This window comes from Colletotrichum acutatum (assembly GCF_030867785.1).
Source record: "Colletotrichum acutatum strain CBS 112980 chromosome Unknown BDZ83scaffold_42, whole genome shotgun sequence".
In the NCBI taxonomy this organism is placed as follows: domain Eukaryota; kingdom Fungi; phylum Ascomycota; class Sordariomycetes; order Glomerellales; family Glomerellaceae; genus Colletotrichum; species Colletotrichum acutatum.
The window spans coordinates 225,880-250,550 of NW_026849036.1; the positions used below are offsets into that span (position 1 = coordinate 225,880).

General features: G+C 53.0%; 6 protein-coding genes across 6 annotated transcripts; 4 read left to right on the forward strand and 2 right to left on the reverse strand.

The window, feature by feature from the left end:
* Positions 1-2,007: 2,007 nt before the first annotated feature.
* On the forward strand, positions 2,008-3,656 carry BDZ83DRAFT_698622 (cytochrome P450; the record flags this gene model as incomplete). Its single annotated transcript, XM_060511398.1, has 5 exons — positions 2,008-2,298; positions 2,392-2,973; positions 3,034-3,165; positions 3,214-3,547; positions 3,601-3,656. 5 exons carry the CDS (start codon positions 2,011-2,013, stop codon positions 3,654-3,656), a joined length of 1,392 nt encoding a protein of 463 aa, XP_060365445.1.
* A 1,087-nt stretch (positions 3,657-4,743) lies between these two features.
* On the reverse strand, positions 4,744-5,952 carry BDZ83DRAFT_719275 (Alpha/Beta hydrolase protein; the record flags this gene model as incomplete). The annotated part of the gene is made up of 1 exon (XM_060512161.1): positions 4,744-5,952. The coding sequence occupies one exon, from the start codon at positions 5,950-5,952 to the stop codon at positions 4,744-4,746; it is 1,209 nt and encodes a 402-aa protein (XP_060365446.1).
* A 1,324-nt stretch (positions 5,953-7,276) lies between these two features.
* On the forward strand, positions 7,277-9,335 carry BDZ83DRAFT_651415 (eukaryotic aspartyl protease; the record flags this gene model as incomplete). Its single annotated transcript, XM_060510452.1, has 4 exons — positions 7,277-7,799; positions 7,862-8,535; positions 8,828-8,829; positions 9,236-9,335. 4 exons carry the CDS (start codon positions 7,277-7,279, stop codon positions 9,333-9,335), a joined length of 1,299 nt encoding a protein of 432 aa, XP_060365447.1.
* A 949-nt stretch (positions 9,336-10,284) lies between these two features.
* On the forward strand, positions 10,285-12,149 carry BDZ83DRAFT_730475 (FAD binding monooxygenase; the record flags this gene model as incomplete). Its single annotated transcript, XM_060512844.1, has 6 exons — positions 10,285-11,034; positions 11,107-11,227; positions 11,319-11,414; positions 11,539-11,563; positions 11,744-11,764; positions 11,845-12,149. The coding sequence occupies exons 1-6, from the start codon at positions 10,327-10,329 to the stop codon at positions 12,146-12,148; spliced, it is 1,275 nt and encodes a 424-aa protein (XP_060365448.1). The 5' UTR covers positions 10,285-10,326.
* Positions 12,150-13,312: 1,163 nt separating this feature from the next.
* Positions 13,313-16,144, forward strand: BDZ83DRAFT_576778 (uncharacterized protein; the record flags this gene model as incomplete). Its single annotated transcript, XM_060504950.1, has 2 exons — positions 13,313-13,828; positions 13,880-16,144. The coding sequence occupies 2 exons, from the start codon at positions 13,313-13,315 to the stop codon at positions 16,142-16,144; spliced, it is 2,781 nt and encodes a 926-aa protein (XP_060365449.1).
* A 7,807-nt stretch (positions 16,145-23,951) lies between these two features.
* On the reverse strand, positions 23,952-24,357 carry BDZ83DRAFT_751823 (uncharacterized protein; the record flags this gene model as incomplete). The annotated part of the gene is made up of 2 exons (XM_060514102.1): positions 23,952-24,145; positions 24,264-24,357. 2 exons carry the CDS (start codon positions 24,355-24,357, stop codon positions 23,952-23,954), a joined length of 288 nt encoding a protein of 95 aa, XP_060365450.1.
* Positions 24,358-24,671: the final 314 nt, after the last annotated feature.

Consider the following 24,671-nt stretch of genomic DNA (forward strand, 5'->3'; position numbering starts at 1 on the left):
AAGACTCCGGAGAACATCGGAAGTATGCTTTGTAAAAGAACAGCCAGCAGCTCTTGAAAAGACTTGGCTATTAATCCAGGTGACCCCTCGACTCTTGAAGCAAGCGAACTTGCCTCGAGTGAATAAGCTCAAATTCTAGCATTTCGGGGTTCCCTGGGTTAGCACGACAAGATCACCAGATAAAACAACGGGATCGCGTCAACATTGGCATTCATTTTGCCGTAGCTCGCGTTATCATGCAGAGAGAATGACAAGAAATAATGGCTCGCAAAGAAAAAAAATAGGGCAGAAGAGCGGACTGGCAGGCTCTAGGCTTCTTACCTTTTAGGTGCCTCAGGCAAGCGCCTGGGAAGACTCCTTAACCTGGGCATAGAGCGTTCTGCAATCCGTCAAGTTGAGCATCGAGAGCATCAAAAATCACCGAAAGGTTTCGACTTTCCTTCATAATATATGTCGAATGTCTGAAGGTTCCTTCACTTATCTCAGAGCACTGGCCTAATCGTCAACACTTTTACATGAGTCTACCAGTAGTGCTTGCGTTCAGGTGGTCCTTCAGTCGTAGTAGGAAATGAAAGCCCATGATACTCAGAATGAAAGCAAGCCTTTAGCCATGAGGATAGAAGCATGAAAAATGCTAGGATTAGACCGTTGATGTAAGCAAGGAGAGCAGTTGCCAAGGAGACAGGTGTCGAGATGTGGTGATGCTAGGAATTGGGCAGGGACTAGAGGGTTTATGGTGGAGGAGATTTTCTAGATCAGTATCCATTCTCTAAACAAGAGAAACAGATTTAGCCACTGAAGGGTCACGCGACATTGACAGGGCCATAGTAGTACTACAGCCCGTTTGCGTATATTTACGGCACAGCAATCCACCCGGTCCCTCGGAGAGGGCATGGCATGACGTACGTCACCGGGAACCGACGGTGAAATAAAGTGAATCTTCATCCCGTGAGACGTTCTAGAAGCTCACAATGCAAAATCTGTTTCATTTTGCAAGCGCACATTTCAAGGGGAAGGGCAGTTGCCCAAATGTGATGGATACAATATACGAGAAACAACCGACTAGCATGTTTACCTCCGACGAAGCCAAGCCATCAAAAAGCTTCCGGCGGAGCCCTCTCTTACCCATTTGAACATATTATCAGACGATTCTTTGTGTTAAGTGATCGGCATAACGCTAGCAGCATGGATCCTATGAGATCGAGATGTCCATGGCGCAGGCGGACCTTGGCCGCACAACCATGAGTACCCAAGTCCTCTCCGTCATCCGAACCCCAGAGCAAAGAGGCCCAATCTTTGTAAACTCCATATGTGAAAATGATTCCATTAGGTTAGGCTTCGTCTATGCTATGCTCAAGGATTGGCGGAGTCAGGCGCTCGCGATCTCCGACGGGCTGAAGCATGTCGACGAGGGGACGATGGGAGTCACATCTGACTGTTCTCGGAAATCCTCAAGCTGAAATAGGCATATGCAGGATCTTGAAGTCACGGGATTTTAAGATTGATGCAAATAATACGTTAGAATATTCAGACATGAGCCACTTCAAGCCACAGTTTCGATGGAGCGGCTCATACCCCAGATCGACGAGGCTAAATCATCCCTTGAACCCAACGCCTGGACATCACCGCATTCCGAGGCCTTTCGGAGGGACGTTTTGTTTACCCACCGGAGCAAGAAAATCGTCCTTCACCGACAAGTCAACGTGTTTTGGGTGGCCTTGGCTACGCGATGGAGTTCATCTCAACATCCACGACGAGGGTAAATGTTGTTTTGTTGTTGTCTCGTTGGCTTCGGACGGACCTCCGCCGTCGAGCATCTCTCAGTGTTCATGGAAATTGGTGATTTGGTGGACTTAAGAAAGACTCGTGCCCTCCAGATCCTTTTTTTGGACGAGTCCACCAATATTTCTCGTTGTTTTCTTTCTTCGAGTGTATCCGCGAGCCCGTCTAGCTCATACACCAGTCACACTCGTTTCTCCGCCGGTCCAATCGTCGTTCACTCCTCGAATCATGTTAATTTTTCCAGTACTTTTGGTAGCAGTAATACTTCTAGCAAGATGGTATTCCAAGCCTAAGACGATCCCCGCCTACAAAGGCGAGGGCTTCTTCTCCTTCCTCAGCGACGCCCACGACTACGCAGTCAAACCCATCTCGCTCATCCGTCGAGCTCAATCACAATGCGGTAATATCTTCTCGATTCAGATCCTGACAGTCCACAATGTCTGGCTTCGCGGAAATGAGCTCAACAAGGCTTATCTCGACATGCCCGAGAAGGCTTGGTCTTTCGGCCACGGAATGGTGAGGATTCCCTTTCTCACAGATAAGCCACCTCGACCCTAGGTTTGAGACATTGAAAGGTCCGACTTGTCTCAACTCACATGTGATTCTTAGGGAATATTTCTCAACAAGATCCTCGACCCTGGATACATGGATAACATCAGGGTCATGGTCGGCTCCCTCAGCCGGTACATCAACCGCGCCACGGCGCAGGCGCACATAGCTAATTGTACCGTGGAGGAGACGCACCGATGCGCACTCGAGTGGACGACCAAGACCGATGTGGAGCTCTTTGACGGAGTATCCGAGTTGACGCACAAGGTCATTGTCAGGACGCTGATGGGCGATGACTTTTACGAATCGAGCAGTGAGCTCCTGGGCCTTTTGCACGCGATGGAGTCCGACATTGGCAGCATCTGGTCCTTTGTGCTGCCTGACTGGGTGCCTCACCCCCCGGCTAGGAGGCTGCATCGCGCCCGCGAGCGTGTGAAGGAGATCTTTTGGGAAAAGCTTAGCCAGCGACATGTCGCGGCGAAGAATGGTGACCTCGAGACCGACCTGCCGGATTACATCACGCACACACTGCATGAGCAGAGCATGGCGCCTCTGAGGCACTATCTTCCTTCTCATCACACTGTTTTGATGTTTGCTGCTCACACTTCTACAGTCGCTGCGATCTCGTGGGTCGTGGTATGCGTGCGTATAGTCTTCATCTCTTCACGTGAATGAGAAGCAAAACTGACAAACGTCTCCCAGCTTTTACGCCATCCTGATGTCATGGCCGCCGTGAAGAGAGATGCCCGTAACGGAAACACAGACTCGGTGCTCCTCCAAGCCTGCATCAAGGAGACGATGCGCTACTACGCAGGAATGAAGTGCCTCCGCCTCGTGATGCAGGAAGTGCCTGTCCCAGGTACGGACATCACCGTGCCAAAGGGTTCAGTCGTGTCCATTTCCCCCTACTTAACGCACCACGATCCCGCCAACTATCCGAACCCGGACGCCTGGATGCCCGGACGGTGGCTCAATGCCGAGAACAAGCTCGTTAATCTCGAAGAAAAGGACGGCAACGGTGTGAAGAGTATGCTGTTTGGCGGCGGCAGCCATCGATGCCCTGGTGAGAAGATGGCCATGATCATTGTGACGCAGACATTGACGACGCTGCTGCGGTCTTATGATGTTACGTGGGCTTCGCCGGACCAGCCCCAAACTGTTGACTTTGAAGGTCTGGATTTTGACAAGGTTGGCTCGCCTTGGCTGAAGGTAGGTCGTCCAATATTCTCGGGGAATCTATGATGCTTTTGCTGACATCTTATCAGGGAGACTTGAAAGTGAAGATTTCTAGGAGGAAGTGGCCCGAGATCATGGCGGGCTGTTGAGAGACTTGTGGCACACATCGTTTCAGTGAGTAGAATAATCAATCAATAATGAGCGATGGGCTTTTAGCAGTGGTAAAGGTAGAATTGAGACTTAATGAGGTTATGGTTATTAGACTCCTCTGTAAAATGAATTGACTGTTATGAATACTATACCATCAAACGCGTTTCCCAGTTGTGCCTCATTCACACCGAAGTCAAATGCTGTATTTGGGAACTAGATACAAATACACCACAATCAGCCAGGGCTACGTCACTGACGCTCTTGATCTGCCGGCGGCATTTCATACTCTCAGCACTCGTGATCACCAAGCTTTGCCGAGTAAAACTGAGTTTGGTCACATTTCAGTGTTACACGAATGCAACGTAGTCTAAACTTCTGGAACATTGAGACGCCTGTCAGCTAAAAATCTCCGTGGAGAAGGAGACATGCATCCAGATGGGGGCGGAGGCCAGTCCTCTTTCATCCGGATGAAGCAGGGGTAGGGAAGTCTAAGCGCGACTCTATACCTCCGCGAGCTTAAGCAATATGTCGGAGAGGGGCACGGAGATGAAGAATGTAAACAAAGACTGCAGCTCTTTTCGACGTCAGTTGTTTACTTCCTGCTGGCTTCTCCTTTCGATCGAGATTCGCAATACCTCGAACAAGCCTTGTTGCGCAGCTGCCAAGCTACGAGTCCCATCAATTGACCCGCCGCCTGGGGGTCAGATGAGGCCTCTGGCAATTAAGCACGAAGACTAAGGACAATTTTAGAGAAGTCTCTTGCGCCCTGTATCCCTAAATGCGCGGTAATGATGGTGGTATTGAGCATTGTGAATAGCTTCGGTATAAAGTTAATGCAGTTTTGTGAGCTACTAGAGTAACTGCCTAAGATATGTCTAATTTACCGACGCACCAATACGATTCGACCTGTAGATGCAATCAACTCCAAACGCCCTCAATAATGCCGCCAATAACACCGTAAGTCACGTCGCCATCCATCGCTTCCAATGCATGCGCGCCTAAAAGCACAAATCCCAACACTAAAGAAGAACAAGCCATGAAGCCGCCAGGACTTCAACCAGGGAGACGACCTCCAAAATGCCATGATCACGGCAGATCCTGCAAACACTTCCTGAAAATTCCGCTCAGCTCGCCCACGTGCTGAGGCTCAAACGCGCCATCGTGGTCGCCGCTGAAGGGCACCGTCTCAAACTTGACAAACTTGTCCGCCTCCCAGCACATGGCCTTCTCGCGCATGACGGAGCGGACGAAGATGACGCCCTCGCGCTCTCGCTGGGTCAGGTTGGGGTCGTCGAACGGGTCGGGTTTGCACTTGATGAGAACGGTGTGGAAGTCGGAGACGCCATTTTTGGGGAGTAGCTGGCCCGGCTCGACGGTCGAGATGAGACCGAGGCCTTTGTGGATGTGCTTCTTGATCTTTTGTAGAAAGTCGCGGACCTGGTCCGGCTCGTTGTCGTCCAACTCTTCTTCGTCTTGGTCCGCGTCTTCGTCCTCCTCATCTTCTTCTCCATCTTCGTGTTTGGCGACCTCGAGGTCGTGAGCTGCTGTGAGAATCTCGGCGTCGATCTGATCCTCCGTAGGAAAGTCTTCCAGCATTCGATTCTGCTCGGGACAGTACTCTGATCCAGCGTCACTGCTGCAAGCTGGTGACCCGGGGGTGCTTGGGGACCAAGCCGGGCTATCGCCTTCGTAGTCGCTTGAAGCGCTGCTAGAGTATGAAACCTCTGTTGTGAAGGTTCCCCACGTACTCGTGCGGTTCTCGCTAGGGGTCAGGTAGTCTCCGAACTCACTTTCGCTGATTACGGGCGACCCGATGGGAGAACAGTCGGCGTCCATCAATCTGATATCGGCAGCAACGGTTCTGGTAAAGGTAAGGTGGGTGAGGGAGCGGTGATCCTTGGCGCTGGGGAATGAGGGGAAGGTCTCTGGGTTGGCCGAGTCGAGCATGATTACCTTCGTAACCTGTTCTCCCTGGTCGCGCAGAACCATGGCCATGTTCATGGCGATCATACCGCCCATTGACCATCCTCCCAGCAAGTAAGGGCCCATCGGTTGGACATCTTTGATCTTCTCGACGTAGAGTGCAGCGAGATCTCGCAATGTTTCGGGAAATTCAAAGTCATCGCCTCCAGGGCAATGCATAGGGGAGGTAATGCCGTATACTGGCCTCTCGTCATCTTCGCTGAGAGCCTCGAGGCGAAGAAAGGGTAGTGCGAGTCCTGAGATGGCGTGGCACATGAAAAACGGTGTAAGGTGGGAGTCTTCGTCTCCTTGGAGAAGAGTGATAACCTCCATGTTGGTAGTATCGATGTGGGCAAATGTAAGTAATATGATGAGATAAGTAAGAGACGGTAGTTGTCGTGATCTTAGCGAAAGCAAAGAGTAATTAGTCTTGGCAAAAAAGCTGGGCTTTGGTGAGTAAAGGTAAAATGTCTTTAGATCTTGATGAGGCCGGTCAACCGGCGAGATGCTCACGAAAACCTTTGACGACCGAATGCGCCGAAAAGTTTGTTGATGACCTTCTGGAAGCACTTTCAGCCTCCTCCAAGACCAAGTCTTATATCGAACATTGCAAACTGAATCCGTGATGGCAAAAAGTTGCAAACTGTGATGCAAAGTGGCGATGAATTCTCACGACCGAGATGACGATGTCAGACTCCAGCCGTGCTGGATCGTGTTCCAGAGAAGATTCATCTCGTAGCCTTGAAGCGTGGAAACGCTCCGATAGTAACAAAAGATGCTAAGGAGATGGCACGGATACCCAAAGGACCACTTCCAGGCGCCATACGCTTCTCCTTTAGACTCAGCGGAGGTTCTCCATGGCACACTGGACGACCACGGCGGTGACTAGGAGGGCCAGCGCGTGGCGAGTGATTGATCCGCAGCCAGGGAAACATCAGAAGGCTGTTCCCCAGATCTTCCTTGGTGTCATGCGTCGACGGCGTTAACCATGGCATCGGTCTTCGGGAAACTTCATGAGCGCGACGCACACAAGCGTTAACAGCTTGATTGGATCGAGATCCGTGGTAAGGGCTCCTGTTTGATATCGTGTGCTACCATGACGACATCGCGACAACAACGGTAGTCTCAAAAGAGTTGCGTGTGTGTGTCTCCGGCAGTGCAACCATGTCCCAGATTGTTGGATATGCGGCAACGTTGGAAAAGTCGTTTACTATTCCCGTTCATTTCTTCCTTCCTCATCTCGATTCTGACCGCACATATGTCGTTAGGCTTCCCTCACATTCAAAACAAAGAGACATGGAGAACCCAGACGAGATGCAAGAAGAGTGCTGTCGATCTCACGGATACCAGTTGTGGCTTGGTCACTAGTCACTCCGCAAAAATAAACATTCTTGTTCTCCCGAATTGAGTTTTGCTCGATCACACTGAAGCCTCCGAGAGGGGACGGAAACGGAGACCAGGGCCACGCTGACTGCCAGACTTCTCCAGGACCACCTCCGAAGAGAGGAATTGTTTAAGAAGGAGGACCTGATCACAGTCTGGTGACATTTCGAAACTCATCAGCTCACTCCTTCCTTTCCCTCACCCATTCCTCATAATAGACCCTCATCCTCCTGCCAAGCACTTGCGCCGAGATCCATCCCATAACATCGACAAGATGCAGCTCTCCAAGCTTGCAGTACTGCTGCCACTCTTGGCCGGCTCGACTGAAGCAGGCAAGATGAGGGCCCCTCGCAGCTGGGCCGCCGATCGGTTCGATATGCAACTCACCTGGAACCAGTTCGGGTTCCTCTCCCACCAGAAGATCGGTAACCCTCCTCAGGAAATCCCCATCTTTGTAGACTGGACCTGGATCAGCCAGTACATCCTCTCGCCCAAGTGCTATGGAGAAGAAAACGACCCCGCGGCCTGCCTCAACGCGCAGCAGCTCTACTACGACCCGGCCAAGTCGACATCTCACCGAGACGCATCGAAGCGTTTCCCAAGCCGCACCTGGCTCCCCAACCACTTCTTCTTCTGGGAACCTCTCACGGTCGACTATGCGCAAGATGCTGTCCAGATCGGCCCGGTGACTTCAAACTCCATCATGCAGTTCTCTGACACCAACTTTGATCTCTCTGCTTTCCCGTACCCCTTCACTGGAGTTTTGGGCCTCTCCCCTGTTTTCAAGGGCGACAACGGTACGCCCCCAAGAGTTGTTCATGAAGCTTTCCACAGGCACGTTGAGTTGACTCGTTTTCAGCTTCCTTCCAGTCGCCCTTCTACCAGCAGTGGAAGGCCGGCCAATGGAAGAACCCGACAATCAGCTTCGTCTACTGCTATGAAGAGTCCATGAAACCCACCTGCGGTGGCAGCGACGGCCTCCAGTCCTTTGGCGGAATCATGGACCAGGTCGTCAAGGACAGCGAGATCTACTGGTACGCGAACTACGTCTTCCCCGATGTCAACACGCTGGCCTTTGAGTACTCTCCGGGCCTGTACAACTACTGGGCAACGCCCCTCGACTCGCTCTGGATCGGCGATGAGCTGCAGCCCACGGAGCCCACGTCCAACAGCTCGGGCAAGGCCTCCATCTTCGACCACGCCTCGTACGGGCGCGGCATCCCCCTCACCCCGAACGCGTACGACAAGCTCGTCAACCTGACGGGCGGCCAGCCGCTCACGCTCGAGGACCCCACCATCATCAACAATGGCAACCAGTCCATGTACTCTGTCGACTGCGGCAACGTCGCCTCGTTCCCCACCGTGAGCTACAAGTTTGCGGGACACGACAAGGTTTGGACCAACACGCCTAAGCACTATGTGGAGACGCTGCCGGACGGGAGGTGCGCTTTGAATGTGCGCGCCATGGCGACTGGCGACAGGTTTATTGGAAACTTTGGCGAGACGTTCTTCAAGGACAAGGTCGCTATTATGGTATGTTTCCGCCATATTATTCCGTCAGTGACGATGTCCGTAGTACTAACGGCTTCTCCAGAACTTTGAGACCCTTCAGATTGGTATCGCTGAGATCCAGTGGTAGGCACTCCAGTCTACGTCATATTCGACTGCTCGTGGGATTGACGAAGTCAGGCCCTCGGCATAAGGTACTTCTGAAGGCTAGTGGGTAACCCCAGGGTGAATGAATCGAACCCTCGATTCTAGCGTGGGAGTTGAGTGCTAGAAAGCATCTTTGTGGAGTAACGGCGTAGAATATCCAAATTTGTAGAGGTAGGATCCAATAATACTTAGAAACGGGTTGTTCTTTTTGCGATATCTTGGTCGTTTCCTCAAGGATTGATCGTGCATGCACGTACACAGCAGTGTATCTGGGAGATTCATGGTGGCTTGGGGGAGATCTCTGCTCAAAGCGGCATGGGGGCTTATTCAAGAAGCGAGCAGGCACCGACTGTTTCTAAATTCGGAACTGCCGGATCTATGTGGGAATCTGTCCGGAAAGAGTGGATCCCGGCCCGGCCCCGAACGGGAGTCGCCTTTTTGGGTTCCTGGGGGCTTCCCCATCCCCTATGTTGATCTCCAATCTTTGGGCGCGGTGCCTTACAGAATACGGAAGTATCTTCGGATCATTAAAAAGTTCCTTCAATTCGGAATGATCACTGTAACCATGAATCACCAGTGGCTTTCCATCAAAGTTCCCAGCCACCGTGCTGCTTGCTGGAGCACTGCCTCATCCTCCTGACGCCTCTACAACCACGAAAAGTGACAGCGCCAAGTAAACATGTCAGAATCTCTTGGAAATAGCAATGGTTTGGTAGATCAAGATATTGGACTACGAACATGCTGTTGCAGCACAAGAAATTGGTTGAAGTCGCGATAGAAAGTCGTTTTCGACACCTGGAAACCTTCAAGGAAGTAGTGGAGAGGTGTCTTCAGTAGTTAATGAGACTCAAGGCAAACCTGACTGCTATCGCTGCAAAGAGGTTCTTTTGAATGGGCTGTTCTGTCTGATTATACATGACTTACCAAGATCAGACTCGAGAGTTGCTTGCCTTAGCATCGTCAAGTTCAAGGGCAAATAGACTAAAACAAAACATGCGTAAGCAACGTAGTAGGGGGCTTTCAATCTCTAGTAAAATAAGGGACTTCCAAGCTCGTTTGATTAGGGAATCTCATCACCAGTGCAATGTGGCACTCTTTGCAGTCTCCGGCACAATAGTTGAATACGGTAGTTGAAAAAAATATGACCTAATGCCTGTTTTGATATTTACGTGTCCCCAGCACCTCTGCGTACCCCTCGAACTAACGGACCGGCCGCCACTGAGGTCCTGTCCGGAACGGTGCGGCACAGCCACCGGAGCCGGAATCCACATCGCAGTCCACCAAGTCTAGTAAAGAACAAACCCGGCCGGCCTAAGCCTTAGAAATTTCCGTCTTAGCGCAATGCCTTCGTAGTCGGTTGTTCCGCTCCAAGACGGCCGGGGCAACTGGGTAGTTCAATGCCGAAGGAACGCGGATACACAATGGCGTCCCCATGCCATGATTGGATCTCACGGTGGTCTTTCAAAACATATTGAAGAACAATACATAAGTCGCCTCTCAACTGCCGTGAAAATCGATGGAACTCCACTGCTCATATAAAAACCCATCATCCTTCGTTCGGCCCGATACCACCAGGGCAACCTCAAACAGGCAACTCAGACATTGTCGAATCTATCAAGGGGAACGTCACATACTTACCTAAATCCTGCATCCTTTCTTTTCCCAACCATGTCATCTTCTCCAGTCGACGCCGAGGTTCTCATCGTCGGTGCCGGCATCGGCGGTCTCACGCTGGCAGCCATCCTCTCTCGTCTCGACATCTCGTGCAAGGTCCTCGAGCGAAGCGATGTGCTGCGCCCCGTCGGCGCGGGCATCTCGCTCTCGCCCAACGGCCTCCGCATGCTCGACCAGCTCGGCGTGTACGAAAAAGTGCTGAACGCGGGCCAGAAGCTGCGAAAAGTGCAAATCTGGCGCGGTAAGAAGCTCTGGAATACCGTGGACTGGGCGGGCTGCGAGGCCAAGTTCGGGTACCCGGTCATGTCCTTGGAGCGACATCACTTTCACAGGCTCCTCTTCGATGCTGCGGGAGGCGATGATGTCGTGCATTTTGGCACAAAGGTTGTTGATGTCATTGACGACCCGAGCGAGTCCGCCGTCAGAGTGATCTCTGACGAGGGGAAAGCGTTCCGGGCTCACGTCGTTGTCGGTGCTGATGGGATACGGTCTGTCATCCGGAGGTGCCTGGCGCGAGACGCTGGCCTCAAGGAGGCCAACACCATAAAGTTCACAGGGCGCGTCCACATGAGTGGTATCACCGCCCCGTTAGAGCATCTCGGTGCCCAGGACCTCGGTGTCGCGAACTGGATGCTCTACGAAAACTCGACTCTCACCACTTGGCCATGCCCCGACAACCGACAATGGTTCATCGGCGTCACGGTACGAAAAGTCCTCCGTACTCCTACGCATGCCGGTAGGGGGGACCCTCAGCTAATCTTGGCAAAAATACAGAAAAGCGACGAGGAGGTCGATAATGACCGGTCCATCTGGAGCAACTGTGACGAAGATACCATCAATTCAGTCTACGGAGATAAGTTCCACCCGTTCGCGGAGAAAGGAGAGTTTAGCGATAGTAAGTCGAAAAGCTGAATTCCTCCCATTTCGCTGACGACATTGTTGGGTGGCTTGAAGGAACGCCCAAATCTGACGTGTTATTGTTCTAGTTGTCGAAAAGAACGAGCGTATCCTTGCTTGCAATATGTTCCAAGAAGTCGAGTTCCCGTCGATGGCCCGAGGCAGGGTCTGTCTTATCGGCGACTGTAAGCCCTTCCATCTCTCTCTCTCTCTCTCTCTCTCTCCCTCTTTCTCTACTATCTCTCCATAGCCTTTCTTGTCGAAGGTTGTCCGCGATGGGGAATTAAATCCGCTAACTGGTTCCAACAGCCGCGCATAGCATGACCAGTGCCTTGTACGTATTTGCGGAAACACGCGCGCCCCTCTCAAAATCCCTCCGTTGCAGATCACGGAGCCTAGTCTGGAAGCTAAGCATCTAGCTTGGGGCTGCTCCCCCGGGGGAAGGCTTTCCCTATCCATTCCTCTCCCTAGTTCCAACGGCATTTCACTGACTTTTGACAACTCTCTTGAATAGCGGCCAGGGCGGAAATCTAGCGTGAGTTTCTCCATGCTTGAGATCGAGATTGAGACGCGAATGTGGTTGAAGATGCTAATTCGAGATATTTGCAAACGCAGAATTGAAGATGCGGCGGTCCTGGCTAGCCTAATCCAGGAAAACCGAGGTTTTTTGGGGCAAAAAGCAGAACCGATCCTCCAGAAGTACAGCCAGATGCGAGCAAAGAGGGCAAAAGAGGTGGTCAAGTTCAGTTTCCGCTTCATTTTACTACACGGAGCCTTTCTGCCCTACGGCATCGGAACGTTGCTGCGGTGGTTGATCTATGCTTTTCTGCCCGGCGGCGCCTGGTTATGGTTTCTCGAGTTCCTGTATGGGTTCCAACCCACTGTACCGCATTTAGACTCTGCATCGCCAAAGACATGAGAGAGAATGAACGTTTATTATTCTGCCTAGCTCGTATGGGTCTATCTCTTTTGGGAATGCAGTTGTTCAAGATTGATGTTTCATTCATTCTGGAGTAATTGCCCGAAAGTCCTATGACGGACAGCTGTTGGATCGGATTCAGCGGGTGCCTGGAGAGGAAAGACAAGACACACAGCCACGGGCGGGCTCACAAAGTTGGTCTTTTCTTGTCCTCTCGCGCTGCGTGGGGGGAACAGGGATATCGTTCGAGAAGCAGGGGTTCCAACTACACTAGGACTATTCTAGCTGGGCACGACTTTGACTTGCAGGAGTACCCGTGAATACACGCAGTTGCAAAGGAACTCTTGTCGCTGCCTCAAAGTAGTCATGTACCTCCGCGCTTGTTGTTGTTGTGCAGGTATTGCATAACTTGAGGGTGGCGCAGCAAGCGCGACAAGGTCGGCTAACTCGTCTTGGAGTCGGACTCGAGTTGCCGACTTTTGGCCCCCAAAACTAGTAAGATTGAGGCAGAGTAAGTTGAGTACATGTGAACATGCACGAAGTCGAGAAGCCCGTCCCACAACCACAACAACACAATGTCCAAATCTGATGGGCTTTTGCTGACTGGAGTTAATTCTACATGTACATTGTCAGTTTCCCAAAGTCGCACCCCATGGTCAACCATAGAACCCTCCCCCCCCTTCTTACACCAACACCTCCTCCGTTGACTGTTCACCCCCCCTCGAAGCCTCCCCGACACTGTGCTTTCTAACCCCAGTTTGCATCCTTCAACGGTACCTTGCCTCGTCTCATCTGATTCCAACACTGGCTTACTCTGCAGACTGAAGTTATAACACCTCAAAGAAATCACCAACCACGACAATGGATCATGTTGGTATCAGACTTTGCCACTGCAGACGAACGGGTTGAAGAAGACGAGTGACGCAGCTTTTCAAGACTCCCTCTTTTCTACTTCAAGCCTTTCAAGCCTCTCCCATCCATCCAGACTACCACCAATCAATTGTAGTCGGCGGCGGCTCAACCCAGTAACCCACCGTCTATCTCTCGCTTTCCTCCTGCATTGGTATCGATATACTATTGTACAAATAGAACCAATGTGTATTGCATAATATCGTTTCCCTCTTTCTTTACCAACTCTCAAAACCTAGACAACTATACCCCATCATGTCTCTCACATCCCGACACCCGCTCCGCAAGAGCTGCAGCTTCTGCCGCGCACGCAAGATCAAGTGCAGCAACGAGACCATCTGCGAAGCTTGCCGCAAGCAAAATGTCGACTGCGTCTACGACTGGGACTCGCGGCCGCCAAAAACCCGCACCGTATCCCAAGACATGAGCAGAAACAACAGCACCGGCGGCGACGGAAGCGGCGTTCCTGTACAACAGCGCCAGAGAGCCTCGACGGGCGGCTCGCCGCATTCCACGACCATTATGGAGGAGCCTGTGCAAATGGAGGGTACCGGTGGCGCGGCGCCCGTGGCCCTGATGGGCGGCGGCGAAGACGTGGCTACCATGCTCAACAGCATGTTTATCGAAAACTTTGGCGAGAACCCGGCGCCTGGGCCCAAGTCGAACCCGTGGCAGGAGAGGATATCGGCGTACAACCAGACTCTTCGCTTGACTTTGCAAGATCGGAGCGAGAATGTCGTCAACTCAAAATTTAGTCATCGGGATGTCAAGGTATGGGTCCAAGACTCCCTTCTAGATTGCACGAAGCTAACTTGACTCAAGTACACCGGCATCTTGCAGCTTCTGACTCACGACTTGGTCGGCCTTGTGGTTGATAAGTTTGGCGGTTTGGGATCCATCTTCATGGAACAGGGCGGCGGTAGATTCTACCTCACAGGACTCGCGAGCGACGCCACACCATCAATGTTCGATACAACACCGACAGGGCCGAGCCCACTGACCGACTACGGCACTCGGCAGATTGGACAACTGGTCGACGTGTGGTACAGCGTCCACCCTCTCTCCTTCCTCGTTTCCAAGACCCTGCTTCTTCGTGAACTGAGAGACGGCACACACGACGAGGTCCTTCTGGCAGTGATCCTCGCCGACGCCTCCTTCTCTCTCGGCGACGAAGTAGCCATGGCACGAGGACACGTCCTCCTCCGATGGGCCTCAGCCCAACTCCAGAACCGACCCATCTCGACCCGGGTCAGCCAACCGGGCATGCCCGGCGCCGGCATCTCCCTCCCCGGCATCAGCACGGCACAGGTCCTCATGCTCCTAGGCTGGAACAGCCTCTGCCAAGGGCAGATCAAGCGCGCCACGTGCTACATCGGTCTCTCCGGCCGCCTGGCGACCGAGATCAAGGACACCATATCAGCCTCCTCGGCGCCCCTGACGACGAGCCGCATCAACGGCATCGACGTCTGCGAGGTCGAAAAGGAGATCGTGGCCTACCTCTACTGGACGACTTACACCCTCACCCTCTGGACCTTTTTGCAAATGGGCACCCACTTCTCGCAGCTTCTCCCCACGAGCCTCACCTCCATCTTCCTCCCCGTCGACGAGACCTCATCCGTGCTGATGCGCCTTGACGAGGTCTCGGACAACTTCTCCACGCTCCAGAAGCAGAAGAGCATGATCAAGGAGATGTGGCCCCTCGCCCACATCGCCTCCATCACGGCCTACATCTTCGCCCTCTACCCGCAGGAGCCCGACCCCAACGAGACGGTCAGCACAAATTTCTGGCAGGAGGCGCCCCTGCTCGCCCTCCAGCGTATCCAGCAGGGCAGCACGCCCCAGGACATGGAGTGCGTTTGCCGCGAGGTCTACCGCGTCCTGATGGAGAGCATCCACCTCCTCAACCGCCAGGTCGCCCACGCGCCCTCCCGCTCCCTCGTCCTGTCAGTGTACCACACCATGGCCATCCATCTCTTATTCCCGGCTATCCTCCCCGGCGCCCCGCCTCCGGCAGAGCCCTTTTCCCTCACAGCCGAGACCGTCGAGCGCTTCATCGGCTCTGCGCAGGAGCTCGTGGGCATCATGCTCCACATCGCTGAGCAGACATCGCAGGAAGGCCCCGTCATCATGCCCGCACAGAGCAAAAACTCCTTCCCCGACGTCTTCTGCCTAGCACTAGACACCTGCGCCCGCGGCCTCTCCTTCATTTACGCGCAAAAGCAAGCCGGCGTCCTCAACATGGAGCCGCAAATGATTGCCGTCTACGAAGGCCGCCTCGAGGCCCTGACGTCCCGCCTCCTAGGTATCGCGGCCTCGGACTTCCTCTCGCCCGGCGGCCAGGTTCGCGCCATCAAGAAGCACCTCAAGGCCGTTATGCGTGCTTTTGGCGGTAATGTTAGCAGAAGCAGCAGCAAGAGCAACAGGAACAGCACGGGAAGCGGCATGAGTATCCCGATCAGCATCAGCCACCACGCGCGCTCCGACTCGTACGCCTCTTCCTCGTCCACCACGACCCACTCCATGTCGCGCCGCAACTCTTCCCTCCCGCATACCCCGCCTCAGCACCACCACGACCACCCGTTCTCGGGGGCCCCGACGGCCGTGGACTCGGCCTCGTCCTTCATCAGCCCCATGGACACGTCCATGATGCCGTCCGTCTCGTCTTCTTCGTCCGCGGACGACTCCATGACCTCGACGAGCGAGCTCGCGACCCCATTCAACCCTTTCAGCCCTGGAGACGGTCACAATCACAACAAGAACCAACAGCAACAGCATGACTGGCGCGCTGCAGACGAGCTCTTCGCTTACGTCATGGACCCCGCGGCGCTGGGGGCCCCGACGGGGGATCAGCACCTCACGCTCGCGGACCTGGTGGACTGCCAGGCTGGCGCGGCGGGTTGGTTCCCTGACCACAGCGGTGGGCAGATGCTCGTCGACTTTGACATGGGGGCGGCGGCCAACTGGGAGTGGCCGTCTGTGAACGACATGGGTGGAGGTGGCGGCGGTCACGATGCGGGGATGACTGCGGCAGCGGCCGCGGTGGGAAGCGACATGGACGCCATGTTTTACAACTATTTCAAGAAATGATGGGGGAGGGGGCTACGTTGGATGTATCCGTATGCCTTTCCACCTTTCTTGTTTTTTCATGACTTGATGAAGAATCATTTACTTTTCTTTTCTCTACTTGCCAGTTTCTTGGTATTTCTTTGCATTGGGCTCGAAGGAGAGCGAGCCAAACAACACACACCCCCTTACCCCCTTGTACAGGATAGATTTCATTTGGGGGTCCCTTGGAATGGGACCGTGTCTTCAACAGCTTCTTCATCATTCACTGCATAGCTCCCGACTAGACGGACAGGCAGGCAGCCTTCATTCGCCGGCAAGGCATTCTTTTTTTCTTGATTTCTATTTATTTCACATTCCATGGCTTGGATGGTTTGGGGGGGGGGGATACTGACAACAATTCGGCGTTCAAGAACTTCCGGGCTTACATTTCTTTCCTTCTTTCTTTTCTTTCACTTACAATGTGCTACTTTCTGGGCAAGCAGAACAAATGGGGGGATAGCTAGGAGAAACATGGGACGAAAATTGGGAAGGGAAAGAGAATGAGGGTCACATTGGCGAGAGCGCCAAGGGAAAAGCGCCAGGAAGGGCGAGAACCAGAGACAGAAGCGTGTTGGAATTGGACGGGATTTTGGGGCTTGGCAGCTGGAGACGTAGTTCAAGACAGCAGCAGCAAAATCGAAATCCCAAATTTTACCTTACTGTGTGCACGGAGATTAGTGTATGCTACGTGACTACCTTACCGCGGGCCACTCAGCCCAACGCAACAGACATGCAGTCATTCCTAGTGCAACGTCGGCGAGCAAGGGTCCGAATCCGTTTTGTGGATACCGGGGGGCCGGGATGCGGTAGGGATCGTACGGGAGGGAAGTGGATCGTCCTCCAGTAAGGCGTTGTGGGCGTGTACATACCTTCTGCGTAAATGAGGTACGTACCTTACACGGTATGAGATCTCTCGGAGGAGGAAAACTGAGATGGTTGGACGGGAAGGATTCGAAGGATTTGGAAGGGGGGTGGGGGGAGACAAGTGAAGGATTCGGGGCGTGGGGGGAAGACTCGCTTCTCTTGTGTGGTTTATGTGGTACTCCGTTTCCTTTTCATTTCTTCCCCTTTGTGTTATGGTAGACGCACCTTCTGTGAGTTTGTAGAATTGAAACCATGAGACATACACGCTCACGCTGTAAGTCATTCATCATACTAGAAGATATTCAATTTCATTTCGTACCTGGTGTTGGAGAAGACGGTATATGGAGATCGGGCTATACTAGGTCCCAAAAAGAGTGTGCTTCTCTCCACAACGCACCTCAAGATAGAAGATACGCCGAAATATCGAAAATTGAGTTTATAATTTTCCGCACTTGTAAACTCAATGCGCACCTAATTGTAAGAGTCAATACCAATAGTTTGACGTTTCATAGCCCTACGGTACGTGATGGAAGGCGCGTCTAATCGAGACGGGTGCGCCACGGCGGGTAGTCTCGTCAATTGTATCAATCGTATCAGCCATCCAATAGGCAAAATGATAAGCGCTGATTATCTAAACACGGAGGGCACATGAATCATGAAGGTCGTCCAGACCGTAAGATTTCCCAGTCATGAAAGTGAAGGAGCGCCACCGCCGTCACCCGAGCCGAGCTGGTCAGCAACACCTGAGGAATCCTATGGGAGCGAACTTGCAGAAAGAGCCAGCTTTGGAACGGATACGGTAACCGGTGAGCTGTGCTGTGCTGCTGATTCTGAGAGTAGGCGGTGCAATTCATGTTTAGAGGAGATCCGGTATGTGCTTGGACGATCTCTATTAACCCCGATGGGAATACGATTGACGCAGGCGCGCGGATGGCTCATGATAGCGGCAATGCCGTACGGCTAGAGGTAGGTAAGATCATTTCGGAGCTTACATCCTTAGATCCGGGCAATGGCTTTATTGGAAGTGGAAAATGAAAGTTACATCTGGTGCTGGCAAAGGGCGGCGGCTGGCCATTGCTTCTGCTGATCTCTAATGACAAGCTTCTTGACAACTGGGTCTTTCCCGCTAGTACCCACGTGCCCGAGATGGGACTTTCTCTGGCCAAAGCTCTGCTTTTACTGCAGTGGCAAAGTCAAATCACTGCTTGGCTTTTTTGCCTATCAATGCTTGACCCAAACCTTGCGCGGTTCATAGAATACTTGAGTTCTTCCTAGTTGGCGCCGGAATCCTTACAGACTCCGCCAAGAGATGGAGGAGTTCGTTGCGTGTGGACTTGTTTTTCAACATCTCAAAGATACAGTGAATACCCAAATACCTTACTATGAGAGCCACCGCTAGTTTACCACCGCACCGCCAGCGCTTCAAGTGCCGGAATCGGCCTTCCTGGTCTCGGCTCCTGGAACGACAACAGGATGATAAGCGTCTCCTTTGGCGCGCTGTTTTCCCTTCTCTATTTCTAATTGCCGCGTGGCTGTAGCCCAATCCTCCCGCTCACACGCGCAGAGGATTAAATGTTCGCGGAAAAGGAGCACGACGGTTGTGAGAGGATCGCACGCTTTTCCCGTAGTGGTAAATGCGCGGGAGGGGCAGCCAGCCAGAATTGGCTAATTGGGTACGATTCGCGAGACTGGGGTAGGGGGTGGCACCCGTTAGAAACGTTGGAGAGCGTTGAGAGAAAACTCGGAAATGAATGACGGATGACCAAGAAATCGCCGTAAACACCATGCCGTTTTCTCCATCCTTCCTTCACAAGCGAGACGGAGAAGGATGTAAACCTGGGAGTAAAACGTGTGTGGCGTTGCTTCCTCCCGATGATGTGATTTGTCGCTTAACCGCGTGAAAGCCAATGAGCGCCAGGATTATCGCGCAATGAGGAAACTACTGGGGCCAACTCTACGAACGGTTTGCTCCGTCTGCCGGTTTGTTAACCTGAACAGGCAGTACCATACTCTGTCATTGACTGCAATTGAAGATCCTGTCCTGAAAGATAGCCGAGCTCCCAGTTTAGAGAGTCATCTGCCTGATGGCCGAAATTCCGCAGAGGCGAGGTGCAGCAGTATTGCGGGATCCGCAACTTCCTCAACGGGAAGTGGCCAAGGCAGCCGCGCCGGGTGCCGATGCCGGCCAGGAAGCGGGGCCCGGTCGCGGGTCCGAAGTGGGTCTGTCGCATCAGGCCCCTCCCGCCCTCTTCTCCTCCGCCCCTGTTCAGCCACACTCAATTGCAACAACGCAAAGAGAACTTTCGTTCTCATTCGGCATCAAAGGCGAGCTGTGTCAGCATCGCCCAAAAGCAGAAATGGCGAGGCCGCAGATTACGTGAATCGCAGCAAAATTCTCTTGTTTTGTTCCAACATAAATGTTTTGCATCGGAGTGCACAACTTTCTTCAATTATGAATTACCTCCGCATCCGATAAAGACCCTTGCGATATCTCTCGCGCCGACTGGACAATTCGGACTCATGCTCGAAAATATGTTTCTGCCTGAAGACACCCTAGTCGCCAAGAAGGTCAACCTTGACTTCTGGGCATCCCTCAGTGCCCTGGTTCTGCAAGCAAGGGGACGGCGGAATGGACGGGAGGGGCTTTCAAGGTTGCCGCATACGCATGCACTCAACTGCTTCTGTGGATTAATGCTTCCAAAAAACTGACGATGTCACGGCGGCCGACCTGGACGAGAAAGGCAAGAGCCCGTCTTGGTGTCTTGAGAGCCGCATGATGCGATGGTCCCCCAAGGCCTTCAGCCTCAGTCCTGGATGCTGGGTGCTCATGATCACCGCTGCATCCAAGCAAGGGGCCGCTGCTACGCGCAACGCGACTCAGATCATCAGTAGGCATATCCAGGGGGGCTTTTGGGGGCACATCGGATTCCTCGGACTCGGTTCTGTTATTGAAAACCCAGGTGCTTAGCAGAAAAGTTTTGAGGAGCGGAAAGAAGCTCGGCCAATGTGCAATTTCTAAAGCAGAGTAAACCAACACCCACGATGAACCATTATGTCCTCCGACACTAACAAAACCTTCGCCCCCGTCTCCCGTCTAGATACGGCCGCATCATTTCGGCGGAGGAGAGGCAATAGCTGGCGATTCTTGGGAAAGGAAGCATTGGAGATATCTTCAAGCGGAGGAAGGAATTCGTTTCATCATCACTAAAACTCCTTAGCGCACCTAAGGCACCACACTGGCATACCTGAGTGACGCTCCCCAGACTCTCTTCTCCTTCATTGACATTGAGCAGGGCCGTCACCCCCTGATCCCTGGCGACTAACCCCAATGGGCCGTGCACATGGATCTATTTCGGGAGATCCCCCCTCGTCGGCGGGTCCTGTTTTTCCGTCGCCCACAAGGGTGAGGTGTCCCGTCTGCTCCACCTGCTGGGCAGCAGCGCCCTCACAGTGCTTCCTGCCTCTGCGATCATCTGCGTCCCACGTTTCCTGCCCCCAAATGTTTTACACACAAGGCAGTCACGTAGTCAAGTCAGTCCACCACTGCCTTCGCCATGATTCTCACCTCTCCCACCTCGTCATCACACTCCCCGTCTGCTCACACTCCCATCCATCGAATCTCTCAGCATTTGCCGTTTCCATCACCTCACCCCAGACTTTTGCTGCACAGCAGGCCACCTGAATTTTTACCCTACGCCTGCGGGGTGACCAAGGCCGCACCAAAGACGGCCTGATCGAAAAGTCCGTCTTAGGCGGCCTACCTTAGTCAGGGTCGCCGTGTCGTTAGCTTCTGCAACCCCCAAAGCACTGAAACGGCCCCCCTTCTCTACGTCGTGCATCGGCTAGATCACCGGACCTTAGCAGCGCCGTACGCAATAGAAACGAAGCACGTAATGTTGCACACGACCTGTGTTGGACGACAATCGTCTTTCTCAATGTCGTGGTATTCCGAGCACTCAATGCCTGATGCCGCGGGGCCAACACCAATCTTCGAAGCCGTTATACGTTCCACAACAGCGCCGCCACAACGCGGGACAGCCACCTCAAGATCAGATGAAAGAAGAGTACGGCCTGAGGCAAGGAATGGCTTGGGATGAACCAAAGTCCATCCGCAATGAAGGCTGGCCACTCAGGCTTCTCCTTTTTGCTGCGAAACGGGCTACGAGAACCCTACTTTCAACGTCTACAGCTTACCTCTACTACCTACTTTACCTAAGGTAGGTAGGTGTACCTAGACCACCCAAGTCTACCAAACATGCCGAATTAGCCCAGTCGGATTCCAACAACCTGACAGCCTTCAACAAACAAACTTCTCACCAACGTAGATCTATATCCTTTACGAGGGTTACAGCAACTCGACCGTCGCAACCGCAACCCAACAACACCACTGCCCCCATCCTTCACGGTACGCCAGCCGTGCCAGCTCAACAACGCGTCTATCGTCTAGTGTCCCCGGCTACTCGGTGGTCCGGCTCTCCTCTCACACTAAGTTCCGAAAATCTCACCACAGTGCAGTCGTGCTGTACTCAAGGCACCAAGGTTCTCACATCATCCCGGGTCGACTTGTTACCCGATATTCCATGCCTCCCACGCACACATACTCGTAAGGGAGCTGAGTACTCAATTCACCCACTGACCAAATCGAGAAAGCGCGCGCTCACTCATCCCGCGCCGCCCATCCACGGCTTACGAGAGAAGCGCGCAGCCAGTCCCGACACCTCCGCATCACCTCATACCGCTGCTCCCAGGTCCCCGCTCCTTCGTCCCTTTGGATTCGACGCGGCCGGAGACTATCTCAACGATCTTCGGTCCAATGCAGAGAGCAATTCGAAGTAGAGTAAAACTTGCACATGCTCTTAGGGACGAATCAACAAGAGCGGCTCGCATAGTCTTATTAGGACTTTCGTACTCGGTGACAATTCTAGTGCAGCATCTCGAAGGATACCTCCGTTTTGAGATTGACCGCATCTACAGCTCGGGGCCTTTCGACAGTCATACCGGTCAGATGGTAGACTACCAAAACCAATTCCTCCTTCTCCACAATCTTCGCCTATTGAGGCCGCATTGAGACTCAGGCAGGGTCTTTGCAACACCTTGACAGCGAAGATCTTTCCCACTCAGTCTTATCAGGCAGACATCCAAAGTGCCCCCTCCCGCCATCACGGAGAACCCCCGACATTTCTCGCCGCACTTGACCATCTCCACCTAGCCCTTGGTAATGAAAGGCGGCCGACTGCAAGGGCAAAGCGCTCCCTGCACCGAGTACTGCCTGTTTCCGACAAGACTCCAGCATGCGGAATAGTTACAGTATGGCCTGGGTGCAGAGAACAGCGTTACATGGCTTCGTCGAACCCAAGAACAAGGCTTAGGACTGCTCCCCAGCCTCTGCTCCCAGCGTTCTGGATCGCATGAAGCTCGCTAATGCTGCTGCTGCTGCTGTCGTCCATAGTTATTATCGTCTTGCCAAGGCATCTTCACTGTAACATGAACTTGAGTGCTGACCCGATCAACCGGATTGTCACTATACCCTCATTGCAAGTCACATCAACGATACACTCACTCCATTGAGACCCAAGACAGAGATGAAGATAGAGACGAGCCGCCCACAGAGTAAGCAAGATTCGATCCTCCGTCGCAAGCGTCCAGAAATGGAGACACATCGTCTTGAAGCCCCCCTTGAATGTGATCCTGAGGCGTGTTGGTTTTCCTCAGGCCGCTCGCTGGCAAATCCTCCAAGTAGAGGATCACAACAACAAGACTGTCTTCTTGGTGCTTGATTTGCAGACGTGAACCAGACTAGCCAAAACAAAGGGGCCAAGGCCCTGCTTCTCCAGTAGGGATTACCCTCGTAGATCTTTGCAAAAAAACAAAAGCCCAGCTATTTTCAGCCATTGACAGTGCCTTGTAAGCGAGCCCGGTCAACAGTACGGATAGCAAGTCCGTAGTGTAGAGCTGAGCCGATTTGGTGTGGCTGGGGAGATGCGGCTAGTACCGAGCTGCAGATTGGTCGCTGGGGTGGCCCATGATGAACGACGGGCTAGGGCCTACTACACATTCAACTGACCCCTCCCCACAGCATACCGTTACCCCTCAAGGGGACGGGAACTATGTGCAATTAAAGCAAGTGATGCTTATGATTCAGTCTACTTGATGCTGTCTTCTCTAACAGCCCAGGCGTAGCTATTCGCTGTAATCGCTCATAAAAGCCACCAATCTCTCGATCATCCATCATCGACCTACCTTTGCTCTGAATGCCAGCCCGAGTCTACGTTGTGATTGTAGCAATGCCTTCCATACTGCTACAAATACCATATTGATATAGCCAGTGGCCCGAGTCGAATCTGCTGATTGTCCAGCCTCGCGGTTGGTTTCCCTCCCGGCCAACTCGTACTGCCTCAACCCCACGTGGCTTGGTGTATGTGAGGAGGGTCGGCCTTACAATCAAACTGGAACTGTAAAGTTCCTTGTTGCAATTCTCGCTGATAGTATACTCCATTTCCATCTTGTCGTCATAAGGCGTTCTTGGCGGAAAGTTCACCTTGGGCTGATCCCAGTCTCGAGATGCAAAGCTGCTCAGGCTGCTGTGCAGACTGCTGCTTTGGTCGCACTCGTTGGACGAATCATAGCTGCTGGTATCACTACCTTCACTGCCGTAAGGAAGCTCTCGTAAAAACGTCTCGTTGTCAAGAACTTCCTCACTAACCATCCCCATGAACCATAAGTAAAGAGGTCTTACCTCCACTGCCAGCTGATCAGAAGTATCATCGACCTGCTCGTCAATGGAAAGAGAACCGACACTGATGAGGCGCGGTTTGCGCTTCGGTGGAATTGCGGCAAAGCGCATACGCAAGGCGTCGAATATGTGACAAATGCCCGCTTCGCTGATGTAGACGTCGCACTTGTCACCCTCCCCTGCTGAGATCTCCTAGGTCCTGAAGCCTCCGATGCCGTAGACAACTGTGTGGACGGGCTGTCCTCGGAGTTCCTCCGGGAAAAGGACCTCAGCTGCAGTTTCTGGAGTTAAGTATGCCGTAACAATTTTCATGCGGTCAAGGTATTCCGATTTGAAGTCATCCGCGTCGTCAAACATCTCCAGGAGACTTTCCTCGCACCTGACGTCTGAAGCAGTCAACCCTGAGCATCCACAAGAGGAAAGTGTAGGGGATGAGAGCCCTGAAAATTGGGAAGCGGGCATGCTATTGTGCGTGTAGACCTGAGAGGCATAGCCTTCACTTACACACATGGCAAAATATTGAGGTATCCTGAAGAGCATGCATCAGACATCTGAACACGGTATACCCCGTTGCTTCAAAGAAAGCGACGTGACGCATGGTTCGGTCGACTTGAAATGGAAAAGACGACTGGATGCTCAGGTGCAGGCCGGGGCCGAATTTGATGGGGTGGTGTGGAATGAAGCTGTATCCGACTAGATTGTCGACCAGTCGGCCAGGGACATAGGAAGGACGATTTTCCATTTTCGCGGATGTGAAACACTGCAACAGAGATCCTGCCGCAGAAAAGCCCCGATCTGAGGATCTGATTCGATGTTGAAAGGGACCGGTAAACAGTGGCGAAGCTGTGTAGACCCTGGTTGACGGTGGACGCAAATAGGTGCGGTGGAGATGAGTTCGAGGCACGGTAGCTA